At 35.0% G+C, this 16871-nt stretch overlaps 1 protein-coding gene across 3 annotated transcripts in view; it reads left to right on the forward strand.

The window, feature by feature from the left end:
• The first annotated feature begins 1827 nt into the window (after positions 1 to 1827).
• LOC150094888 (uncharacterized) overlaps positions 1828 to 16871 on the forward strand; it is a 60786-nt gene continuing 45742 nt past the window's right edge. The window contains exons 1-3 of one of the 3 annotated variants that reach the window (XM_090411044.1): positions 1828 to 1899; positions 4978 to 5112; positions 15425 to 15529. In XM_090411044.1, the coding sequence (XP_090267170.1) occupies positions 1888 to 1899; positions 4978 to 5112; positions 15425 to 15529 (252 nt within the window). In that variant the 5' untranslated portion in view covers positions 1828 to 1887. Of the gene's footprint in view, positions 1900 to 2210; positions 2346 to 2462; positions 2601 to 4977; positions 5113 to 15424; positions 15530 to 16871 lie in introns of those variants that run through there. The other 2 variants (XM_090411042.1, XM_090411043.1) reach the window with 2 other exon arrangements.

The raw sequence follows: 16871 nt of genomic DNA on the forward strand, positions 1-16871 counted from the left end.
TTGCTCAGTTTCTATTAATGGCCGCTAGTTCTCCCACCACTAGACTTATTCTGAAAAATTTCTTCGGAATTTATTTTCTAAAACCCTTAAGAAATTTATATATCTCAATCGTATCACCCTTTTCTGCCTATCAAACAGTTTCTGTAACTCACAAATCTTCAACCTGTTCTTGTAGGGTTTATTGCATAGACCTGATACCATCTTGGTCACTCACATTTGTATCCTCTCCTTTTCCTCTTCATCACCAAGAAACCCTGGCTTCCAGATCAGTGTGCAGTAGTCAAGATGGGGTCTTATCAAGACTCGATAAAGAGGAACAATAACCTGCTTGTCTCTGCTCGTCAAAGTATTCTTCAGTAACCAAGTGATTTGATGAGCTGCTGTGCACCCCTAAACTTTACCTCCTTATCCACTAACACTCCCAAGTCTCTGGCTTCGCCAATTTCTAACTCTCTTTTGACCAGTCTGTTAATCTATTCAAATCATCCTGCAAAATTTTGCCATCTATATTAACTATTGCTGTACTAACTTTGCATCAACGGCACACAACAGAACCTTTCCTATGTCGTTAATTAAACAGTAGTGCTCCAAGAACAGAACCCTGCAGCCCGCTACTAATCACAGGCCTTCTTTTGGCCTCTACTCCCGTCTGATATCTCTCCATCACCCTCTTATCCATCTCACCAACCATATATCCATTCCAGTGTGCTGCAATCAGTGATTAGAATCCCATCTTATATTCCTATCAAAGGCCTTTGCAAAGTCCAGCAGTATCATTGTAAAGCTGTATGCTACTCAGCTATCACTGTATTATAAAACGTGAGAAAGGTACTGAGGCATGATCTACCCTTCAGAAAAACCATGCTGCCCCATACGGTATCCCATTTCCATCTATCAGTTCTTGTATTTTGCTCATGACCAATTTCTCCAATACCTTGATAACGACTCCTGATATGCTAATCCATTGCAACAGAAGTCTTGGAGCCTCCTTTATGCAATGGAACTATATCCCCCTCTTTCTACCCCCTCGGGAATAAACCAGAGCTGAGACTTAAACAATATAGTCAACGATACTGACAATTCCTTTGCAGCTTTATGTAAGACTCGTGCTGGTATACCATCCAATCCCATAGATGTGTTCACATTAAGGCTCTGTAATATGCTGTTCACCTCAATTCCCATACAAGCCATCGGTTCCTTCATTCCTGCAATATCACCTCCTGATGATATACTCTTGCAAAGTGTTCACTTAGAAATTCGATTATTTCGACTGATTCAGTTGCCTCCCTACCATCGGCATTCATTAAAATAATTCGGCGATATGCATTCTTTCTTTACTTGAAGCATATCGAGAGAACTGTTTGGGATTACCTTTGTTAACTTCCTTTCATAATCGGGTTTTGCCTTTCTTACCACACTAGTTACCCTTCTTGCATGTGCCTTGTACTATTCGTGTGCCTGAAGGTCACCTTTCTCCTTAAATTCCCTTCACAATTGTTTCTTTTTTGCAACTCCAGCTTAATGATGATATTCATCACTTTAACTCCCAATTGATTTACTCCCCTGACTCTAGGAATGCAGTCTGCCATTAACCCCCCCCCCTCAAAAACTGCTTTGCCACTTTCTATGCGCTAGCGACTAGCCCTTTCAGTTTTGGATGCCATGGCACCGATCCAATTAATCTCCTAAACTTCTCGTACTCACCAGCCCTGTAATTCCATATATATGCCGTTTTAACTAAAAAATCTACGTATTTATCCACCTCCCAATTCAAGACCATGTTATCACTCTCACCAGTTGGTAGCAATGTGGTCATATTTGTAATAGACAAATTCTCAGTGCAATTACTAGATCGAGCACTCTCAAACCCGTAGTATATTCCATCACATGTTGTCTCAGGTAAATATCCCTTAATAACTGCATAAATTCCATTTCCTTCCTCCGAAGTGTCCTCTCCTCCTTCCAATATATGCTCCCATATTTGAAATCACCCATAATAATTACCTGTCCTCCACTCATTTGCCGATGTATACTCTTCGTCATATCCATCATCTCACAATCTATGCGATAGGAGCTGAAATATATTGTGTATATTCACGAATATATGCCTTGTGCTCGTGAAAATTTCTTTACATATTGCACCATTATTCTGAACGCTGAGAAAAAAAGTTTCGTATCCGACTTATCAGTAATTCCCGTTATATCCTTGTACGAGTATTTGACATCCATACTTTTTTTAAATTATGGCTTTGCGGGGTTTGTTTTTTAAGAAGGCTTTTAATAACATATTTCAGTTACGTGCGCTGCTTAGAAATGTTGACTTTGAAAGTAAATACGGTCTTAAGGTAATAATGCGATTTTGTTTTTTCTATATGAAAATTTAAAGCTTGCGTTTTATGAAAAGCAAGAAAATTTTGTCTGCTGTGTGAAGCAGAGGTCACTAGTAAACAAATGGTAAATTCTTCAACCGTAACAAAATTTTTGCTGAAGTGACGAAGTCCAGCTTTATCATTTGGTCTTTGCTGGTTTGTTGCTTCAGTTGATGCAGCAACATAATGCTGTTGCTTACTTGTCCATTATTGCTGTTGTCACAAGTTTATGTAAGAAAGGATTTTACTTTTACAAGTATGAACAAGTCTTATTATATTTGATCAGTTGAAAACTATTGAAATGAAATGCACATCTGCGTGCTCTTACCGTTAAAATCATGTTAATAAATAAAATGCTCAAGTATGGACAATTAGAAAGTCCCCTCCCCCCCTTTCTTGGTGTATGTGTGAAAGGAATAAACTCCACATAGCTGAATTGCCGCAGCATTTCCTCATAAATGTATATTAGCTTAACATAATTTATTTAGATGGGCTCAAAATGCGTCTGTCACACAACCCGTTAACATAAATTGTTTTTACTTTTAGAATTATGCAAAATACATTCAGAATTTTATATTTTCCTACAGGTCATTGCTGGACTTATTTTCTCTCCTTTCGTGAGCAGAATTGAACAAGACATCACTACTCTTGACCAAATTAGTGTTTGTAAAAAATCTTTATGGCAGATGATTTTCATTATACCATGTGAAACTCACAGCTGTTATAGTTGGAAGCCTGAAGTAAAGAAAGACTATTTTTTGGTTAAAAAAGCATTCTATGTTGGCCTCTTCCATTCTTCCCAGTCATACACCTGCTTATTTCATCACCTCTCTTTGTTGAATGTGATACCGGTAAACATATTATAGCAATAAACTCAATTCCTATGAGTGAAATTTTAACTAACCAATTAGTGAAGTTGATTGTTTAATTCCTGATTCCTGAATAAGTGATCTTTGAGCAGCTGCAAATATGAAAAAGTCTTGAACTGAAATACAGGTACCAAGAAATAAACACTTGCAGTCTTCAAGAGTGAACCTAATGATCAAGTCAGTGAAACCTACAAATTGTCACAAATATGAAAAGCAAATACCAGAAGTGCATGCGCCAAAGAATCGCACTTGCCTACCCTCTATAAAATGAAAAATTAACAGTGGCATATTCAACTAAAAAAAAAAAAAAACCCTCCAAACTCTAGCTCTTAATAAACAACCACACCTGCATACTATCCTTAAAATATTAATACCAAAATATTTATGACATCAAGTCTATAAAAGCCAGAACTGATGAAAATAAAGATACTGCCACAACAAACCATGACATTGCAACAAACTGACTTAGAAAACTATTAGGAAGCACCATTTAAAAAAGAAAGAAAGAATAATGATGATTTCAGGTGAAAAGGAAGGGAAAAAAAACTTAAACACAAAGCAAACCAACCAATAACATCACTGTTGATGACAAGTCATGTGACACTTGCATAGATCACATGGTTTTCTGGATCTTTTAGCAACTAGAAAGCAGTAGTGTCTTCATCAACTAGTACAGCGTTTCCCAAACTGTGGGCTGCGGCCCCCTTGGGGACCTTAAAATAATGCAAACAAATTTAAAATGTTTTAAGACTAAATAGATTTTTTTTTAATCTTAAAAAGAAACATATTTAATTTTTATTATTTATTTCTTTTTTGTTATTTTTTATATTTTAATGGAAAAAAATCACACATTGGTTGCGTCCTGCATATTTTGGTGCTTAATGAATATTAGTAAATATATGTTTATTCATATAAGTTTCATTTCAATGTATTGAAGAAGCACAAAAAAAAAAGCTTACAAATGCAAAATCTTGAATATAAATCATATTGAACATAAATACAATAAATATATGTCTGTATTCCGATTTTTTTTTTTTTTTTTGATGGGGCTGTGAAATATTTTAATTTTTCCTAAGGGGGCCTTTACATCCATAAGTTTGGGAGGCACTGAACTAGTAAGTTTAACAATCTTAACCTTACTAGTTAGTGAAAGCACTGTTTTTTCTTAGAAAAGGCATGGTCTCTTTTCTAAATAGTCAGGATACCATTCTGTATTGCAATAGAAAGAAAGCATTCAGACAGATAAAACAAGGATGAATTTTGATTTCCATAGAACCTGATTAGCAACTATTTAACCTTCACAAGCAAAATGTCAACCAAAGTGTTTCAATCTTTTTCTGCACAGTGTTTCAGCATGCTGAAACACTATGGTTAATACTCTACAGACAAAGACCACAGCAAGCTAACAAAACTGTTAAACACTGATGTGTCATTATAGTCACAAAACATAACTGCAAACTTAGCATGAGAAAGCAATAGTTGCTCTACAGTTTATCTTAATGTCCAAAGTTGAGTATCAAATTCAAGTATGTAGGGATAAATCAGCTAACCAAGTGGTACCAGTTGGATTATTGATCAAATTAATAAAATAACAAATTTAAAAGAACATTACTTCACATGAAATCAAGTTTATAATAATGATTTCGTAAATTATCACATGGATTGTATATTGGATATACATGATATGAAGTAAAATAGAATACTAAAATACTAATGATGTGCTAATTTGTATATTTCAGAGTCAGAGCATTCCATATTGCTCCTCAACAGATGAAGTTATAAAATCTCATTGTGCTAATGAATTTCAGCCCACAATATTTTCAAAAATTTTAGACAAATCACTTCCTGCAGATATAATATATGAAGATGACAAGGTAATTTTTTTAGCTTCTTATGGTTTTTTAAATTTATTGTTATATTTATAAGCAGTGCTTCAAGTGAAGGAGGGAAAATAAATTGGAATAGTTTATTCAGTGTTTCACAAGGAAAAAAAAAAAAAATGTTTTCATTGTAGCAAGCATTAGAAATAATAATTATAAAAAAGGTAACAGGATAGTATAAAAAATTGTGGTGCTAACTATCCTCCCATCCTATTCACTTTCAAAAGTAGTGTGTTGTGGTATTTTATCAAATGCTTTGCAAAATCTACAAAACTATCGTCAAACACTTCACTTTTCTGAAATGTTTGGCATTTTAAGCAAGGTTAATAAGGCTGTATGACTGGCTAGGATATTGCCATGTATGTTAAGGAAATATGCAAAGGAGCTAACAGTATTCCTGACTGACTTGTTCAGCAAGAAATCAGGCTAAGGAATACAAGTCAATAGTGTCAAATATAGGTTAGTTTATATATCAGATGTGATGGTGAAGATTATAGAGAGGCTGGTTTGAGATAGAATACAGACTTGAATTGATGAGAATAGACATCATTGTAGAGAGTTAGCAAAAATGTAACTAGTTAACCTAGTTACATTTTTGGTATAAAATTTATCTATTAAATCAACTTTCCCTTATTAGTTTGCTGATTCCAGATAACAAAATCTTCAAGCTTCTCAGACCATTTAACTTATTATTATTATTATTATTCGTGACACCTCCAAAGAGTCCGAAGACTTATCGTGGGAGGACACCTACAACTGTCTCAACTACTACGCTGAACCTCTACTACGAATCATCTCCATCAACGCCATCTACTGCCCACCTCTACCACTACCACAACTAGTATTTTTTGTCTGTAAATTGCATGTGTTCTGACGGGCCAATTTGTCTGTATATGGGATGAAAAACCTGAGTTTCCAGGAGAAAAAACCATGCTACCTCCGTATGAGATTGGCTAACTCACCTTCGATTGAAATCGTAATTATAATTTCCTAAAAGAGAGAGAGAAAATTCCTTATGTCACAGAAAATATTTGAATCCAGATCTTTTCTCTAAGCAGGTGATGTGTGAAAACCACTCAGCCAGAGAGGCATCAAATATTGTTAATTCTGATTACCAGAAGCTAACTCTGATAATCAAGTATGTATTGATCGTAATTACTAGACTGTTTTGCACATAACAATGAAAAATTAAATAGTTTTGTTGTGAGATGTACATCTCTTAGTATCTCTGCTCTATGCAAATTTCTTATAATGCAATATATATAATATATATATAAAAAAAACTAAAAGGATATTTTTTTAATTTGAAGAATAATTTATGTAAAGCATAAGTAAGCCAATTATGAAAAGTGAAGACAAAAGAAGGAGAAGTAAGGTTGATTGAAGAACATCTGCTGAAGTTCGGGAAATTTAGTATCTAATTATAGGTGATCCAAATCATCTTTCTGATTTGGTAGTTGATTCATATCTCTGTCCTTGTTAGTATGTGAATTATTTTAACATACCTGATGTGTGTGTGCGGGGGGGGGGGGGGGAGCTGTCAGTCAGGACTTTTTTAGACCATTATCGTGGTTAGACAGGCAGCTTCAAATAGTTATTTAGTGTTTGATTCTAATTTATTTCTTTTTAAATATAACTGTTATTAATTTTTATTTTTCCACAGTGTTTTTTTTTTTTTTTTTTAACTGTGCAATCTGTTTTTATTATTATTATTATTTATTATTTTTTTAAATTGTTTATTTGGAACCTTGGGTTTTGTTCTATGTAAAACTAGCTAAACAAAAGTCATGGTAAGAACATAACAAATATCACGAAGACGGCAAAATATTTGGAAGCTATAGAAAAAAGATTAGTAATTGAGGGAAAAGTACATGGTAAGAACATAATAAATTTCATGAAGGCGGCAAAATATTCTGAAGGCTATAGAAAAAGCTTAGAAATTGAGAAAAAAGTACTGTAAAAGGAGTCAAAGATGATAATGGTCACATGAAAACTGAAGATAAAAATATTCTAGATGTCATGTCTAGAGTAATTACTTAGAAAGACTGCTAAATGAAACAAGCAGTCTGCACGAGGGTAGAAAAACTCCCAACAGAAATGCAGTCAGGAATACATATCCATAGTTGAAGTAGAAAAAGTTATCAAAAACTCTAATGTGGAAAGGCAGCTGGAGAAGATGAAATTTGCCAGAAATGCTAAAATATGGAGGTATAAAAGTTTTACAGTGGCTGTATTTCATAATAAAGGCCTGGTCAGAGGGTTGAATTCCAGATAATTGGAGGAGAGCTCTCATAGTACCCCTCTATAAAAAGTTAAATAAAACAATGTGAGATTACAGAAGTATTTCCCTACTGAGTGTTCCTGGTAAGATTTATGCAAGTATACTTGAGAAACAGCTAAAAAAAAATTGTGGAAGGGAACCTTGGTGAAGAACCAGCTGGATTCATGCCAAATAGAGGTTGTCAGGATCAGATTTTCACTTTAAGACAAATAGTTGAGAAATCTTGGGAGTAACAAGGATTTGTATTCAAGTTTTGTTGATCTGGGAAAATGGCATATGACAAGGTGCCAAGAGGAAAGCTCTTCAAAACACTACAGTTATATCAGGGGTGCAAAATGCAGGGGTGTGCTGGCAATATGTGCAATGTGTGCAATGCACACAGGCACCAGGATAGTAAAGGCACCAAAGATTTCAGGCGAGGAGGAAATACTTTAAAAAATATGTATTATTCATTAATTATATCAAAATAAATTACATTTTTGTTTAAATTTAAATTATATTTTATAGATTTGTCTTAAATAAATTATTTATAATCACTTATTTGTTATTATTCCTTAAGATCTTATTTTATTCTGATCCTAGTTCTAACAAGTAATTTAGCATAAACAAGTAAAAACTTGAACTTGCGTGAGTTTGCTGTTTACAGGATGATGTGCGTTTGAATTTGTTTAATGTTGTTCACAGTCGCATTTGCTCTAAACATATATAAGAAAATCTGCTGCAGTTTTTAACTTTATTCTATATTCTGCTGTTATCAGCAGAATATAGGCAACATCTTGCAATATACTTGAATCGTCATGATAAAATTTAAATCATTTGAACAATTACAAAAAGTGGACAGAATTAATTACATCCTTAAAAAATAAAATTTGTATTGATCATTGCAACAAACAGTTTTAGATAATGAAAGGAAACATTGGTATGAAGTTATAAAAAGAATAATTTTTGTAATACAGTTTTTAGGCAAACAAAATCTAGCTCTTCGTGGTAAAAGTAATAAACTTTACGATCGCAACAATGGCAATTATTTAAAATGCATTGAGATGTTAGTAAAGTTTGATCCTTTTATATCAGAACACAGGTGACATGTAGCTAATGATCCTTACTTTAAAAATATACCCTCCTATTTAGGAGATAAAATTCAAAATGAAATACTCACTTTATTGGCATCAAATATTAAAAATAACGTTTTTATAAAGTGTTTTTTTATTGGGGGGAGGGGTATAGGGGTGCTAACTAAAGTTTTGCACACAGGTTCCGGACACTACTGGCATGCCCCTGATCAAGCAATACATAGTCTCTATTTAAACTGTAAGTCAGCAGTTAGAATTGAAGGAGTACAGGAAGATGGTTTGAAGTAAAATCAGGTGTGCAACAAAGGTGTACATTATCAGCAGATCTACATTATGAAGTAAAGTGATATTAAATCTGATATTAAAAATTGATGTTAATCTTAGCTCTTTACTTTATGCAGATGTTTTTATACCTCTGAATAAATCCAGCACAATTCTGCAAGATTCCCTGACTAAATTGAATGACTGTTCTAATAAATTTGGTATTAAAATCGGCAATAACAAGACAATGAAAATAAGCAGAAACATTGAAAGCATGAACTGTATCCTGAATGGTGAACCTATAGTACAAGTAAAAGTTTTTCATTTCAGCTATTTAGACACAATATTTAGTGAAGATCATTATTGCATCCTCCATGGAGTCAGCAGACTCATAGTGGGAGGTTCATTCAACTGATAACATATTTATCATATAGAATCTTAAAATCCTTAACACTCCTTGCATTAACAACACATTCTGGTAATCCATTCCATTCAATGACAATTCTCCAAGTAAAAAATCTACTCCTCACATCCCTCTTCATCAAACTTTTACATAACTTCCAGGGATGACCTTTGGTTCTTCCCCTTTAACTCTATTCTTTTTATAATCCCCCCCACTAACTTAAGCATCTCTATCATGTCATCTCTTTTCCTCCTATTCACCAAACTCTGCAATCCACATTTCTTCAACCTCTCTCTCCATAGCCAGCATTCCAAAGTCCCAATATTGTCTTAGTCACTTGCCTCTGGATCCTCTCCAGTGTCTCCACCTCACACTGAAAACCAGGTGACCAAATCTGAGCACAATAGTCCAAGTGATGCTTGGACTATTGTGCTCAGATTGTGCCACTGTATAAGACACTTACCAGTGCCTTATACAGTGGCACAATCACTTCCTTATCCCTACATGTTAGAGTACTTCTTATCATAGCAGCACTATGATGTGCAGCCTTTGCAACATTAGCAATATGTCCTCTAAATTTCAGTCTACTGTCAGTCACTCCCATATTTCTAATCTCATCTACTTCCTGCAGTATGGTAGCATCGATATAGTACACAGCCTTATATTTCTGCACTCCAAAATGCAACACCTTGCACTTATTGATATTAAAACTACATCCCCACTCTTTTGTCCAAGTAAAATGTCTATTCACATCTTTCCGAAGGAAATTAACATCAGCAGTGCTATTTATAATTCTTCCCAATTGTGCATCATCAGCAAACAACTGAAGATCCCCAGTCAGTCCACCAGGAACCAAAGAACAGAACTCTGGGGCACGCCACTGGTTACTGTTATATCCTGCTTTTATGTGGTCTGTGTGACTATGTGACTGCCTTATTGTTATATCTCTGTCTTTACTTTAACTTTACAGTTGACATTAATTTTTTTGTATCACTTAATATCAGATATTCGTTTGCCGACAAATCTGTATTGATTAAATTTTACATTGTCCAAGTAAAATGTCTATTCACATCTTTCTGAAGGAAATTAACATCAGCAGTGCTACTTATAATTCTTCCCAATTGTGCATCATCAGCAAACAACTGAAGATCCCCAGTCAGTCCACACACAATTATCATATTTACAAACAAGTTAAACAGCAGGGGCCAAAGAACAGAACTCTGGGGCACGCCACTGGTTACTGTTATATCCTGCTTTTATGTGGTCTGTGTGACTATGTGACTGCCTTATTGTTATATCTCTAACTGTCTTTACTTTAACTTTACAGTTAACATTAATTTTTTTGTATCACTTAATATCAGATATTCGTTTGCCGACAAATTTGTATTGATTAAAGACTGCGCCAGCCGGCAACTAAATTCTGATGCAATATCCAAGAGTACTTAAAGAAAATGTAGGGATCATAAGGCATGCAGTCGTGGTCCCAATTCTTATATCACTATTGGTTTCCCCCTTAATGCACGGTACGCAAGTTTTCAAACGGTAGCTCATTCCGCAGAAAGCATGACAAACTCATTTGATTGTATATAAAGAAACACATTTATTATGGCACAAAGACAAGTATACGTGTTAATCAAATCCTTAATCTTAAAAGAGTCTGGGTTCCCTTTACTTAATTAATCACATCCAAAACTTCTATATTATAGTCCCTTACTTGGCATAAATTTCTCACTTCTATACATACATCTATTCTCAGACTCTTATAACTAAGTTACCTAATATTATCACACGTGTAATGTTGCATAGATACACAGGACAACTCAATAATTCTAACATGAACTTCTCTAGGGTAATACTTCTTATTCTTACTTAATCCTCCCTTCAAAATTTTAGCTAACATCATTTAATTACGTTCTGACCATATAACATTACTGTTCCTAAATTACACAAACAGTTCAGACCTCGACCTCCTGTTCGCCTGGAGCCTAATATGCTTTCTTCTCAACTGCAGACAAAAGTGTCCAAATCGCAGACTGTTCTTATACGGAAATAGCATGTTTCCTTAACTTCTGCTTCCTTACTCCGCGGTTACTTTAATCCAACACTTAACATAAGAAAATCTTACGCTTACCGTTCTTGCCTTGAACTGGATATTCTGGTCTGCTTACAGTATCTTCACTGATGGCAGCCTTGCTATTCCTTTGTTTCCATATGAACCAAAAACACTCATACACAGATTTGAACACTGATGTTGATCTCATCAGTGGCTCTTTCTTCTTATGGTTCTGAATACATTGTAGTTGCAGCCTTGGCCCACGTAGCAATCATAGCAGGGGGGGATTCTTACTACACGTGGCGGCAAGCTCTACACAGCTCTCCGACAGGAAACTAGGTGCTGACAAAATCCGGAGACAAGAGAGTGATTCGAATCCTCGCCGAAACCTTTATACCTCCAAACAGCTCCCTCACTCAGCGGTGTCGTCACGCATACGGTGATTGCCGATTGGACACTGTGGTCACGGACTGTTTTTACATGGCTTAAAACATGCTCTAGCTTATACATATTTACTTGGCAATTTATACATGATTTTATATTCTAATTCATTTACAACTATTCTCTATTAAACTTATTAAACTCATGGGCTATTTTAACATTGTTCAGAGCTTACACACTTGGATATTTACATGTTCTTGGGACATTAGTCGGTACATTTCCCATCCGGAGGCACATAAGCATGTCCTTATCCACTCCTTCTGAGATAACTTAATGTTGGGTGGGAAAAAAGTGACTCATCATTTTTTTTCGACACAACGTCCAAGTGTGGCCTTACCAGTGCCATATACAGTGGCACAATCAGAACTCTGGGGCACGCCACTGGTTACTCTCCTTTTTTGAGACACTGCCTCATCATACACAACCTGCTGGTATTGTTCAGGGAGCCATCTGACCAATATACTATCTATTCCCATCTTCTGCAGCTTGTACACCAATTTATCAGGTGGTAATCTATCAAACGCTTTTGCAAAGTCCAAGAACATCACTGCATATGATTCTCCCTTATCTAACTCGCTTGTTACCTTATCATCTACCCATGAAAGGTTGTAAACTGATTATACGTTAGTCTTTGGTGGGATAAAGATTAGATAATCTTGAAATCTTTCTCAAGAGACCGAACAGAACTTTTTCAAGCCATCTCAGGTCTTCAATAAGCATGCTGGTGGTCTCACATCAAGATGAAATTAATATACCACCTCAAGATATTGCACCACAATATCTTGAGGTGGTATATTAACCGCAAACATCCTCAACCAGTTGGTTAGAGTACAGATGTTGTCCACTTGGTCAACCAGCATGGTTCTATCTTATGATAAGAAATGGTTTTAACTTATAAGGAATGCATATTAGTATGATTCCAAGCAAAAATTCTGATGTCTATCTGGATATTTGGTCTAAATAGACAATCAACAATTCTATCTAGATTAAAGAAATTTTACTTCACAAGTTTGGCTGATCACAACTCACACAATAGGCAAAAGAAGCAGATACTTTGTTATCAGTATTTTCCCTCCAGTTACTGAGGTATTTTCTGCATTACTGAATTCACAATGCAGAAATGAGTGAAGTGCAGTTACAACATTAGAACACTAGCCCTGAGTTCTAATGTTGTAACTGCAACCTCTAAGTGCAGTTTTGTTGGTTTTTCAGTTTCTTGTAGAAATGTGTTTAAATTAGAATGGTTATGCAAAGTATATGCTGATTCCCAGAATGGTCTTTCACTTCTCGTTACACCTTTTTTTGAGGTAATGTTTTTTCACATTATTGCATAAAGGGTGTATAGCATATAGTCTTCTACCTACATTTTCAGTATTGATTGATAAATATACAAAGTTCTGGTGTTCCTTTTTGTCTGCAGATCTGTAATAGGCAAGTTTAATTGTAATGGATCCTCTGCACTAGACGTGCTGAGGTGAATGGATAATGGAAGCTATTTTGAATACTGTATAATAAAATTAGTTTAATCCTTTATCCAAGTGTGAGCAAACAAAGTTTGCACCTGAAAGTATCTTCAGGACTGGGGTAAGGTGGTACAACACCAGGGCAACTCGTTGCAAAGGTGGAGCAAGCTACCAACACTCCTACCTCAGTATCTCCTATAATGCAAAACATATCTCCTTGCTGATATGTCTAATGTTATGCATTAAGGTAAAGGCCACCACCCAGACTAGCTTCGACCTTTATTGAGGTCTCTTCAGTGAGAGCCAGGCCCAAGTGAAGATACCAGGCAGAAGCATTAGCAGGTCATCTCCACCTATAGGAGTTGCCAAATGGTGTGCCACCCTTTTTTAATAAATTACTCTGGATTTAGAGAAAGATGTTGAAAGTTTTGCTAATGCTTCTGCCTGGTATATCCACTTGGGCCTGGCTCCCACTGAAGAGACCTCAATAAAGGTCGAAACTAGTCTGGGTAGTGGCCCTTACCTTAATGCATAACATTAGACATATCTGCAAGGAGATGTGTTTTGCATTATAGGAGATAATGAGGTCTTTTAATTTTATTATACTCTATTATACTAATATTATACTAATTTTATTATACTCTAACCAAGTAGGATTGTTGGTAGCTTGCTCCACCTTTGCAATGAGTTGCCCTGGTGTTGTACCACCTTACCCCAGTCCTGAAGATACTTTCACGTGCAAACTTTGTTTGCTCACACTTGGATAAAGGATTAAACTCATTTTATTATACTCTAACCAAGTGAAAAATAAACTTTCAACATCTTTCTCTAAATCCAGAGTAATTTATTAAAAAAAGGGTGGCACACCATTTGGCAACTCCTATAGGCGAAGATGACCTGCTAATGCTTCTACCAGGTATCTCCACTTGGGCCTGGCTCCCACTGAAGAGCCCTCAATAATGGTCGAAACTAGTCTGGGTAGTGGCTCTGAGGTAGGAGTGTTGGTAGCTTGCTCCACCTTTGCAACGAGTTGTCCTGGTGTTGTACCACCTTACCCCAGTCCTGAAGATATTTCAGGCACAAACTTTGTTTGCTCACACTTGGATAAACGATTAAACTAATTTTATTATACTCTAAGTGAAAAATAAACTTTCAACATTTTGAATACTGATTTATAGATGGTTTAACTTGGTATTTGTTACATACTTTTTCATTTCTTTCAGAAGTCCTAACATAAAGGACCACTAGTGATTTGGAGTTATTCTTGTTAATTTGCATGAGGAGGGGGGGGATTAATAAGTTTTTAATTTTGTAGAATTGGATATTGTATTATAATGATACGAGTGAAACTTTTTAAAATGTAAGATTCATTTGAGCAAATGGCTTCATCTGTATGATGTTTTTATTTCACTATATTTGCAGGATGTTGGAATGAATTAATATTTAGATATCCATTAGTGTGAGCGTTTGAAAGTTTTCTGTAAAACATCATATGCAACATGTCCTAGCTATTTTGTGTAATACATCCATTGTCAATGAAATGAGGGTTCTAAATTGGTGGAACTTAGTGATTTTTCTTCAGACAACTTCATAAAAAATTATCAAGAAAAGTTGTAAATCAGTATTGTAAATATGTTTGTAAGTGAATAACATTTTTTCTTTTGTTTTTTTTTTTTGTGTGAAAAACATGACTAGTTACTTAGTAAGCAGATGAATTTAGCTAAGGCAAGTCTCTGACTGCTATCAAAAAGGTATGCAGAATCCTTCAGTTTTTGGAAAGACATCATCATCTGTTTGTAAAATGAATTTACGATACCAGTGTGCTATAGTTTCTGTATATATAGGATTAATCTAAAAAACAATGGGAAAACTAAGCGAGTACTGTAGGATCCTGTTGCCAAATGGGATATAAGCTTGTATCAGGATTCTCTGATACAAGAAATTCTGTACAAGTACTGTTTGTAGATTTTCAAATTATTTTTATTTCCACATAGCACAAGTTGAAATCCATTGATTACCAGTATTTTCTCAGTGTAAATGATTATTTACCATATCCGTAAGATTTATCTGCAAGGATTGATTTCATTGTTATGTCTAGCATGGTTGGTAAACCAGGCTAGACAAATCTCACCAAGCAGGATTTTATTCACCTTGGTATTAAATGCAAATGATATCCTTTAATATGCAAATGTTATATTTTTTTATTTATGTTTTATTTATTAATGAGATTGCAGGATGAAAATATTGACTTTGTGACTGAATTCTACTGCACATGTATTGCATCTTTTTTTTTTGTGTGTGTGTTATTTCATTATTTTTTTACTTTTTTAGTGTGTAGCATTCAGAGATGTTAATCCACAAGCCCCTGTTCATTTTTTGGTCATTCCAAGGAAACCTATTCCCAAGTTGGATGAAGCTGGTCATGAAGATATAGAGGTAAAATTCAATTTCTGATCATCATTATAATATAGTGCTTAATTGTTTATTCTCATTGTTCAGACTTTGTAATTAAACTAACATTTCTTTAAAAAAAAATACATTATTGACTGCAGACTGGATGGCATGGCTCTTTGTACACTAAATTAAGTGGAGATTATGTGAAACCTGCATTATAAAAGTGCTCATAATGCTGAACATAATGTTTAGGCTGTTCTGTCCAGCCAATCAGTAAGAACATCAAAATCAAGTAGAGACTGTTTGCTTACTATTATAAGCTTACAGGCTTATAATAGTAAGCAAACTATAATAGTGGCTTTTTACAGCCAAATTTCTTGTCTTCTTATAAACTTAATTTTTGGAAATTAATTGTGATGCAGTTACGAGAGTGGTCTGAAAAGTCCTCAGCCTAACAATGAAAAAAAGAATTTATACTTCCAAATTTATTTTTATTTTTCAACATAACCTATCTTAAGACATACATTTATTCTAGCAGCATTATCCCGTCCCTGTACTGGTTCTCAGGAAGATCTGCAAAATACCCTTCTACAGCTGCAATCACCTCTTGATTCGAAGAAAAATGCTGACCAGCGAGGAAGAGTTTTTAGTTTTGGGAAGAGATAGAAGTCAGAGGAAGCCAAATCTGGGGAATGGGGTGGATGTTCCAACAATTCATAGTGCAGATCCCTTAATTTTCCCATTTCCAAAACACCTTTGCAGGCAAGTGCATTGTCCTGATGAAAGATAATTTTTTTCTTTTTCAAACTGGGTCTTTTCTAACGAATTTTTTCATCTAGTCTGGTTAAAAGATCGGAATAATATTCTCTGGTTATTGTTTTACCCTTTTCAAGATAATTAATAAACAAAATGCCTTTAGCATCCCAAAACACTGATGCCATGACCTTTCCTGCTGATGGAACCGACTTCGTCTTCTTTGGCATTGAACAACCGGTGTGTAATGGTGAATCCAAGTCTCATCCATAGTAATAAATCAACACACTAAATCAGTTTTATTCTTGTTAAAATGCTCCAAGCACTGTTCAGAGATTTTTATGCTAGTGCATTGATCTGCTGTGAGCTGCAGAACCCATCTTGTGCAAAGCTTTTTCATTTTCAATTCTTCATGCAAAATATATCCTACACATTCTTTTGAAATGCCTATAGTCTCAGCAATTTCACGCATTTTGACTCACCAGTTATCCAATACCATATCGTCATCATCATCAAATTCCTGCCATGTACCCTCAAGGGGTGTACAGGATATGACAGTACTACATGAAAAAATTACATCATTACTAACTTCCTATCTACAATTTTCCTCCAAATCAGTCTGTTACTTGTC

This window comes from Typopeltis vanoorti, chromosome 21, assembly GCF_054136105.1.
Source record: "Typopeltis vanoorti isolate ZY-2024b chromosome 21, IOZ_Tvanoo_1.0, whole genome shotgun sequence".
NCBI lineage: Eukaryota > Metazoa > Arthropoda > Arachnida > Uropygi > Thelyphonidae > Typopeltis > Typopeltis vanoorti.